Source organism: Perognathus longimembris, chromosome 1 (assembly GCF_023159225.1).
Source record: "Perognathus longimembris pacificus isolate PPM17 chromosome 1, ASM2315922v1, whole genome shotgun sequence".
NCBI classification, from domain to species: domain Eukaryota; kingdom Metazoa; phylum Chordata; class Mammalia; order Rodentia; family Heteromyidae; genus Perognathus; species Perognathus longimembris.
The window spans coordinates 5276638-5286579 of record NC_063161.1 but is presented as its reverse complement, the minus strand read 5'-3'; the positions used below and the strand labels follow the sequence as shown (position 1 = coordinate 5286579).

At 41.4% G+C, this 9942-nt stretch overlaps 1 protein-coding gene across 9 annotated transcripts in view; it reads left to right on the top strand.

Annotated features, from left to right (window-relative positions):
- Nucleotides 1-9942, top strand: part of Mei1 (meiotic double-stranded break formation protein 1) — a 42506-nt gene that overhangs the window by 6481 nt on the left and 26083 nt on the right. For all 9 annotated transcript variants that reach the window (XR_007212189.1, XM_048354646.1, XM_048354637.1 and 6 more), the window contains 5 exons: nucleotides 1874-1988; nucleotides 2971-3062; nucleotides 3478-3619; nucleotides 4864-4975; nucleotides 9381-9441. Coding sequence is in view for 8 of the 9 variants with exons in the window: in XM_048354646.1 (XP_048210603.1) it covers nucleotides 1874-1988; nucleotides 2971-3062; nucleotides 3478-3619; nucleotides 4864-4975; nucleotides 9381-9441 (522 nt within the window). In the remaining variant the exon portion in view is untranslated. The remainder of the gene's footprint in view (nucleotides 1-1873; nucleotides 1989-2970; nucleotides 3063-3477; nucleotides 3620-4863; nucleotides 4976-9380; nucleotides 9442-9942) is intronic.

Here is a 9942-nt window from a genome sequence, read left to right as displayed (position 1 = left end):
TTTTCAATTTTATGCTGATACTGGGTTTTGAATTCAGGGTTCCTGCTCTTGCTCAGATTTTTTTTGTTGTTCATAGCTTGAAGCTCTACTATTTGAGCAACCCCATCATTTCTGGGGGTTTTTGCTGGTTAATTGGAAATATGAGCCTCTTAGATTTGTCTGCTCCAGCTGGCTTTGAACTGGTTTCCTCAGATCTCAGCCTTCTGAATAGCTAGGATTATATTAGGTGAGCTACCAGTAAAAGCTTTTCTGGTTTTTGTTTGTTTAAAAAACAAAACAAAAGGGCTGAGAATGTGGCTTAGTGGTGGAGTGCTTGCCTAGCATGCACAAAGGTTTCCATTCCTCAGCACCACATAAACAGAAAAAGCCAGAAGTGGTGTTGTGACTCAAGTGGCAGAGTGCTAGCCTTGAGCAAAAAGAAGCCAGGGACAGTGCTCAGGCCCTGAGTCCAAGCCCTCAGGACTGGCCAAAGACAAAACAAAACAAAAAAACGAAGAGCTACTTCTGTACCCCATTCTGGTCTCAAATTCACCATCCTCTTTCTTCAGCGTGAGTAATGGGCCTCATGCTCACAAGAACCACATTCCCAGATTTTTTTTGCTTTGGTTATTTTCCAGATAGGGTCTCATGTTTTTGCTAGGGTTGGCCTTGGATTATGATCCTTATACCCTCACCAGAGAAGCTGGGATGACAGGTGTATGCCACCATGCCTACCCCACTTGTTTCTGTTTCTTGAACACAACAAATATATTCTTTCTATTAGACATTTCTACTAGATGTTTCCTCTACTATTCTTCTGCCTCCACTTCCTAGGTCTTGGGATTAAAGGTGTGTGCTACCATGCTTGACATTTTATTTATTTGTTGATTTTAAGACATTACTTACTGACTTGCCACTAAGAAACTAAGGAGAGGATGGAAAGGATTTTTCTTTTAGCGGGAACATGGCCCTGCTTATATTTTAGCTTAGATTTTTAACTACAGAACTTTGAGAAAATAAACTTCTGTTGTTTTAAGCCACCCAGTTTGCAGTAATTTATGATAGCAGGCCTATGCAGCCACTATCTATTTAAGCAATTACTTAACATTTTTTAATTTGATATCAATTTACAAATTCATCTAACTCTTTAAGCGGCCTCTAGGAGCTACTAATTAAGACTAGAAAATAACTCTTGTCTCCACTGAGTCTATATAATATAAGGATTTAAATAGATCCTAAGTGTTACCTGTTCTTATTTTCCATACTTATAATTTTTGCTTCTTCAAAAATAGTTTTCTAGTCTCTGCTTATGATCTCATAGAATAGGGAACTCACATTTGCCTAGCTAGTTTCCTCTAGAGTTTGGCTCTTACTACTAAAATAAAGTCTTGTTCCTAATAACATTTACCTATTGGTCCTGATTTTCTCTATTGGGGTCACTAAGAGGTTGTTCTGTCTGGGATCTTATCACTGATTTGAGAGTAATGGTCTTTGCACCTCTTGATACACCTTCACTTCCTCATAGTGCTTCTTTTCCAGGTAGCCCTAGATGGTGAAAAAGTCCTCTGTGTTTTTAATAAACCTACCAGCATGGCTGGATTATAAAGACTTGCTAGATATTAAGCACTGTGCTAAGTGCTTGGCACCTTTTAATGAATTTGATCCTCAGAATCATTGTATGAAGAGAGTGGTATTAATGCTCCTTTCATAGACGAGTACAGATGGTAGGAACATGCACAGACATGAAGCTATATGAAGGTTGCAACCAGGATTTTTTTTTAACTGAATCAGGTCAGTCCAAATCTTGTAACTTACCACCCTTTCCTCTATTGTCTGAGAGGCCGGGAGGATCTTGGGTCGACCTCTCTGAGCCCACTCTTGTCTTTCAATGCAGGAAGGACCATCAGAGCACACCGCCTGTGCAGTACGGAACACTGCAGGCCTTGCTTGAAGCCATGCTGAGCCGGTGTGTGGAGTTCTCCCAGATGCCGCTGAGCAGGAGGTCCTTGGTCAGAGCAACACAACTTTCTTCTAGAGCCCCTTCTCAAATTCATTTTTAGGAAATCGATTAATACATCACCATATACCTACAATTAGATGTTACATTTTTCCTAACTTCAGCTAAGCAGTTTTTCTCTAAGGTCCACAATGATCAATGTACCTGAACTTGATTAGTAAATCTGAGAGTATTTGTGCTCAAACCTAGCATACATCTTGTTTCTTAATGTCATCCAATAACATATGGTACACATACTTAAAATATTATATATGGTTTATACTTTTGCATCTTAGAAAGAATCTAACTGATATGTTTTATCTTATAATTGTTAGCTTTTAGTGGTCCTATGGTGAATGCTGATTATGGCTTTCAGGATTAAACTTTTTTTTTTTTTTTGGCCAGTCCTGGGACTTGGACTCAGGGCCTGAGCACTGTCCCTGGCTTCTTCCCGCTCAAGGCTAGCACTCCGCCACTTGAGCCACAGCGCCGCTTCTGGCCGTTTTCTGTATATGTGGTGCTGGGGAATCAAACCTAGGGCCTCGTGTATCCGAGGCAGGCACTCTTGCCACTAGGCTATATCCCCAGTCCCAGGATTAAACTCTTAAACAGGCTAATGTTAACCTGTCCATAATGTATATATCCATCCATACAGCAGATACATACAAACAATTGTGGTTCTGAGGGAGACTGGGTTAAAGTTTCTCCCTCTTTTTTGTCTGCAGTGGGGCTTGAACTTGGGGCCTGGGCATTGTCCCTGAGCCTTTTTAATCAAGGCTAGTGTTTACTACTTTGAGCCACAATGCCACTTCCTTCCCTTCTATTATTAAAAGACTTACTTGATTATATCTTCTAGGATATAACCTAGGTTCCCACGAAAGTTAGGTGTCTGTGAATGGTTGACCATGTAAATGGAGGAGATCTGAAGTAATCTAAGCATAGAGTAGGACCCAGAGTCAGATCTTAACCCATAGGTTTCTTTATCCTTACTTTAGGGTCATGCCAGCAGCAGAAATTTAGAGAAAGCCATTATTCGAAGGGGAAATTTCCTCCAGAGCACTCTGGAAGGATTTAGAAAAGCCTGCAGGTGAGGAGAACTTTAGAATGAAGCAATAGCATGGAGGGTATGGGTGGGAGTTAGACAAAAGATGAAGTCCTAGAAGCAACACTTGATATCTGATGCTTTACTGCATATTTAGAAGGCTTGGCTGGGGTTGGGGTTGGAGATATTTGGGGATAGGGTGTTTCTAAAAATTCCCTTTTGGTGATATCTGTTACTGTGGCATGAAATTGTGTGTTTGTGACCTTTGTTCCTCTTCCCCAATTGCCTGTCATTGTAGCTACTCACTGAATTCGGTATTATTCACTTAACAGATGTTTGTTGTTCCTCAGATATGATGGTGTGATACATTCTCTGGATCTTGAGCTCAGGCCTCTGCTAGAATACACCATCCTTGTGTTGTATGGGTCGTAGTGGATGTACTTACATATTGATTTCTCAGGTTGGCTGTGGAATTCCAGAGTGAGCCTTTGGCCCAGGAGAATCCCTTTACAGCTCCCAGTGCAGAGAAGGAAGATACCCTGGAGGCTTTTTCAGAATTTCTTCTCAAAGCCTGTGACTCTCTGTGTATCCCTCTGGTGATGGTGAGTTCTTCTGAGCCACAGTAACAGGAAGCTGGAGAGAAAATTTGAAGACAAGCCAGGCTGACAGGCACAGGTCGCAATGAGTCATTTGGCCCATATGGCCTCAGCAGTGTTGTTTTTTATTTTTAAGATTTTATTACTGTGATTATAAAGGCACAGAGGGGTTATAGTTACATAAAGTGATGTTATCTTTGTAGCTACCTTTTGTTTGGTTTAAAATAGATTTCACTATAAAGCTAGTAGATGCTTCTGAAGAAAGTAGAAGTCAATAACAGTCAAATAATAAATAGGTAATGTTTACAATGTGATAATATATTATAATGCCTACATTTATATTTTTTATATTCCTTACCTAATGTTTCTTACCCATGGCCTGGGAGGTGGTTTGTTTTTGTTTTTTTTATAATTTTTGTAATTCATTCTCTCTCTCTCTCTTTCTCTCTCTCTCTCTCTTTAGAATTTCTCTCCACAACAGGCTACCCCTTGAGCCATACCCCCAATCCCCTTTTGCTTTTGTTATATTTTCTACTGGAATTTCACTTTTCATTTTTTTTTTTTTTGCCAGTCCTGGGCCTTGGACTCAGGGTCTGAGCACTGTCCCTGGCTTCTTTTTGCTCAAGGCTAGCACTCTGCCACTTGAGTCACAGCGCCTCTTCTGGCCATTTTCTGTATATGTGGTGCTGGGGAATCGAACCCAGGGCTTCATGTATACGAGGCAAGCGCTCTTGCCACTAGGCTATATCCCCAGCCCCTGGAATTTCACTTTTTGCCTGGACTAGCCTGAACCATGATCCTTGTGTTTATACTTCCCATTTACCTAGCATGAGAACCATACACTATTGTGCCCAGATTTTTATTGGTTGAAATGGGGCTTTATCAGAGTTTTTCCCAGGCCAGCCTAGAACTGCAATCTAGAATTTCAGGCATGATCACCATGTCCTACTTAGAAAGCATTTTCTTTACACCAGACCTTATTTGTTTCTGGGAGATAAGTCTTGTTACTCACTTTACTTTGGGAGGGGGGAGGAAAAGAAGCCTACAGAATAAAATATCTAGTCTTAGCTATTAAGTAGCAGATCTAAGCTATAGAAGGTAGGTTTGTACCTTCATGTTGTCTAGCTTGTCTTTTGCCCTTCAAGTGAAAGCAGTTAATATACTTTGTAAGATTTGATGTCAGTCTTTACAGATGCTTTTCTTCTTTGGAAACTCATTTCTGGTGGCCTGTTTTCTTTTTTGTGTTCTAGACATACTTGGAGCAGGCCACTCATCCAGCTTTGATGGATACTTTTTTCTCCATTCTGTACAACCTCTTTGTCATCGTTCCTCACATGAAGGAGAAATTCTCCAAGAAGCTTGGTAGGTAGCAGGCAGTGTGGAACTTGATGGAAAAGTGCATACTATAAAAAACTAGACTAGGAAGTGGAGCTGTGGCTCAAAGTGGTAGAATACCGGCCTTGAGTAAAAAAGCTCAGGGACAGCACCAAGACCCTGAGTGCAAGCTCCATGACCAACAAATAAAAATAAACGATCATCAAAGAAAGCATAAGCCATAGGACAGGCATTTGCGTATTTGTCAGAATCTGTACCATTCTCTGTCCAGCATTCAGAGGAGGGAAATACCAGGATATGTATCATTCTCTTCAGCATTCAGAAGAGGGAAATATGCAGCACTCAAAATTAAAATAAAGGCAGTTCTCTATTAATACTTCTCTGGCCAAGAAAAGTTTAGGAGGAGCCGGGTGCCGGTGGCACATGCCTGTAATCCTAGTTATTCAGGAGGCTGCGATCTGAGGGTTGTGGTTCAGAGTCAGCTAGGTCAGGGAAGTCTGTGATACTCTTATCTCCAATGAACCACCAGAAAACTGAAAGTAGCACTGTGGTTCAAGTGGTAGAGCTGAAGAGCTCAGGGACAGCACAGAGGCTCAGAGTTCAAGCCCTACAACCACCACCAACAAAAAAAACCTAGGAAATCCCAATGCAGCACCCACAACACACTCCCTTTTCCATTCCTTTCATGCAAGTGATCTCTAAGACTTTATACAATGTTTAGCATCTCTGGCTCCTGAGCACTAATTCCAGATTATCCCCAATTATTGTGGCAACTGAAAAGGTCCTCACACATTTCTAAGTATTCTCTACAGGAGCATTCATATGCTGTGTAAGGGCTACTGTGGAGCTCTGTCCACTGATGTTCCTACCTGAAACTGAGACCAAGTGGTTTTTGATCAGCTTCAATTTTCTGCAAGTCTTCTTGGCTCTTTTTCATCCCCAACCCCCTTACGAGTATTTTTTTCTTTAAAATGTAGGTATCTATTTCCCAGTCTCAGGTTTTCATCCCATAAATACTTCAATCTGTAGAAGAATCCCGAGTCGGAGTCAGAGCCTCTTTTATGGTGATGGTGAGAATGGCAATAGCCAAACACAGAAGAAGGCAGTAGTAATAATGAGCAATTTCATTGAAAGTAGTTATTAGTAATAACTCATGTTCAAGTTTTTGCTGTATGCATGAGACTATTTTAAGTGCTTCATGTATATGAATTTTGTCCTTCGAAAAACTCTGGAAACTGTTCATATCCTCATTCTAGAAAAACTCTAGAAACTGTTCATATCCTCATTCTGGAAAAACTCTAGAAACTGTTCATATCCTCATTCTGGTATTCAAGGGAGAGGGAACAATTCAGGGCAAAGTCTTGGCTGTGGCTGCCATCTAGATGGATGGTATTCTGATTTGTATTGTTTTAAGTGAGAGGTGGCTCACTGGAGGAGGATTTGATCTGAGAGGCAATAGATCACGGACTCAGTTTGGGTCAGGGTCAGTGCAAGATGCCTATAAGATGTCCCAGTGGAGATGTGAGGTGAGTTGTTTACTATGTGTCAGATGTAGGGAGAAATCTGGCCCTTAGATACAGGTATAGATGTCTACAGCATCCAGGCTTCCATTCACTCAGTAGATATTTATTGAGTACCTGCTGTATGCAAGGCTGTCGTAGGGATGCAGATATAGCAGTGAATAAGATATAGCCCTGTTCTTATGAGGCTGACCCTCTAGTTGGGGAGCTGGTAGGATTCCTCAGGAGTGACAATGAGATGATAAAAGGGGCCAAGACAAACTCAGGAGCAACGTTTTGTGGTCAGGAAGAGGGGATACTGAAGATACAGGGTAGAAGTAGTTGGAGAGAAGTCAGCAGAGTATGACATTAGGGTAGCCAAATAAAGAGACTTTGGTAGCTTAGGGAATAGACCGAGGAGAGGTCAAATACATCCTGGTGGTCAGGTGAGATGAAATTTGAAAAGTGTCTACTGGAGTTGGCATCACAGAGGCTCTTGACTTGCTTAGCTGCAGTAGTTGCTGTAGTGTAGCTGGATAGAAGCTATCGCACAGTAGCTTACAGAATGAGTGCCAGCTAAGGCGTCTGAGAAAGGTTGGACAACTCTTTGGATAGGTTTGGTGAGACATAGTGGGTAGGGTTGTTGGGAAGGGTTTTTCTATTCTATAAAACTTGAGAACAGGGGCTGGGGATATGGCCTAGTGGCAAGAGTGCTTGCCTCGTATACATGAGGCCCTGGGTTCAATTCCCCAGCACCACATATACAGAAAATGGCCAGAAGTGGCGCTGTGGCTCAAGTGGAAGAGTGCTAGCCTTGAGCAAAAAGAAGCCAGGGACAGTGCTCAGGCCCTGAGTCTAAGGCCCAGGACTGGCCAAAAACAAAAACAAAAACAAAAAAAAAACAAAAAAAACTTGAGAACAAAAAATGTATATATCTATATATGTAAAAAAAAGAAATAACAGAAAATATTGAAAAGATATACTTTACCAAGAATTTGAGATATAATGAATGTAGGAGGAAAGTTACCAGAAAATTGCTAACAAAAAATCTAAACACTTATCTTAGTACTTTGTAAAATGAAAACTTAAGGTGAAAAAAGGAAAAAATAGATGTTGTCCTTTATAAAATAAAGGTCCTAAATAATAAAAAAAAAAAAACAGCAACAACTTGAGAACAGTTATCATGATTGGCTACTACAGGAATAGTAGTAGAGAGGCTGTTAGTCCATGTGGGTTAGAATCTTGTCCCATCACTTACTGACTGACACTAGAGAAATTAATTTTCTTACCTCCAATGCCTTCAGAGAAGATGTAGTGATAAGAATTCAGTGAGATAAGTAGGGCTGGGAATATGGCCTAGTGGTAAAGTGCTAGCCTCGTATACATGAAGCCCTGGGTTCGATTCCTCAGCACATATATGAAAAAAGCCAGAAGTGGTGCTGTGATTTAAGTGGCAGAGTGCTAGCCTTGAGCAAAAGGAAGCCAGGGACAGTGCTCAGGCCCTGAGTTCAAGCTCCCCAACTGGCAAAAAAAAAAAGGAAGAAAAGAGTTCAGTGAGATAATGTATATAGACTTCCCAAATAACAGTACATCTCAGTCATTGTGAAAACTGACATACAGTATTTTTCCTTCCAACATTTTTCCTGATATTATACTTCACGATCCCAAAGGGCTCTCAGTTTTGGGGTACTGGATTAGATATGTAGACTGTAGAGTTCCAGGGGTTCATTGTGGGGAAGAGGGGATACAGTGGAAGAGAAATCTGTAGAGAGACCTCTGTAAGATAAAGCCAGATAGAACATTCTCAGGGAAGAGGGTAGAGGAAAGCAGGCAGTGCTGGCCACGAGAAGGAGGTCCTAGAGGTGCTCCTGAGATGGCCAAGAGCTGTTCCAGAAGGTAACTAGGGACTTCTGCTTGGGGACTTAAGAATTGGGATTGCTGTGAATCCTGAGGAATTCATTCTCTGCCAGGAGCTTTAGCCTCGCACGTAAAATTAGATGACCCTAGCACTAGAGCTGGCGAAGTGGGGGTTCCCAGTACCTTTCTGTCTAGGATCTCGTTTTTATAGGGGCCTGAGGCAGGTAGATCAGAGGTTAGTATTGAACATCTTAGTGGGGAGGTTGGGAACATCCAGGTAGTGGAGGGGCCAAGCCAGGGTCACCAGTCAAGGTAGTGCTGTTTGTCAGACCTCTGGTATAAGTATCTGTCACAAATAGGGATAAAGCACTTACTACTCCTATGCTTCCTGACTCTGAAATTGGGTTCTTAAAAAACAACAACTGGTAGAGGGCTGGGGATATGGCCTAGTGGTAAAGTGCTCGCCTTGTATACATGAAGCCCTGGGTTCGATTCCTCAGCACCACGTATACAGTGTGGAGGAAGTCTTGTTGGGTGGTGTGATGGGTGGAGTGCCCTCCCTCTGCTGACACTGTCCTTGGCTCGTGGCCCTGCAGGCCTTCGCCAAGGCCGAGTCTGTCCGCTGGGCCACGAGCCACAGCCCTTTGTGTTGTAACAGTTTTCTACATTTTCTCCATTTGTCTCATGAGAAATGATAATAAAGTTACTTGCTTTACAAAAAAAAAAACTGGTAGAAAGGATAAAAGTGGGAGGCATGTCCTTCTTTGGGGGGGCTGTCAAATGGACCACAATGTAGTAGAAGATAATTAAGAAGAGGTGAACATTTTTTATTCAGCACTTACTCTGAACTAAATACTTGTTAGATGTATGTTCTCATTTATCTTAGGTTTATAACAGATGTCAAAACAGAGTCTCAGTAAGTTAAATAACCTTGCACAGGTCATAGTACTAGATAGTGATGAAGCACATTTTGAACTGGGTCTGTGTAATTCTGAAACCAGTGTTTACACTAAGACTGGGAGTCTCTATTACAGGTCTAGTTTAAATCACTCTGTTTTTATCCCACTTGTCTTAAGCTTCCTCATCCTTCATACAACTTACCCTGGAGCTGAAGGCCAAGTTCTGTAGTGGCTCTAGGTATGTATGGTTCAAAATACAATTATGTATCAGGGGTAAGAGTCATTTTATTGTATGTATGTATGTATGTATGTATGTATGTATGTATGTATGTATGTATGTGTGTAATGTATGTATGTATGTCAGTCCTGGGGCTTGTACTCGGGGCCTGAGCACTGTCCCTGGCTACTTTTTGCTCAAGGCTAGCACTCTGCCACTTGAGCCACAGTGCCACTTCTGGCTTTTTCTATATACGTGGTGCTGAGGAATTGAAATTCACCTTTATTGTCCACATTATACAATCACGTGTGGCTATCCTTCCACAGTTCCAAATCGAATATCCAACATTCAAGAGAAAATTCAAGAATCCATCTTGATTCAAAGTCACAATTTTGAAAGTTTATATTATTGTTATTATTAGTCGGTGGTATTGAGGTTTAAGTTTAGAACCTTAGAGGGGACACAGAGATGGTGGGACAAGGAGTGAACAAATGCAGCAGTGTTGAGAAAATTAGGTAACAT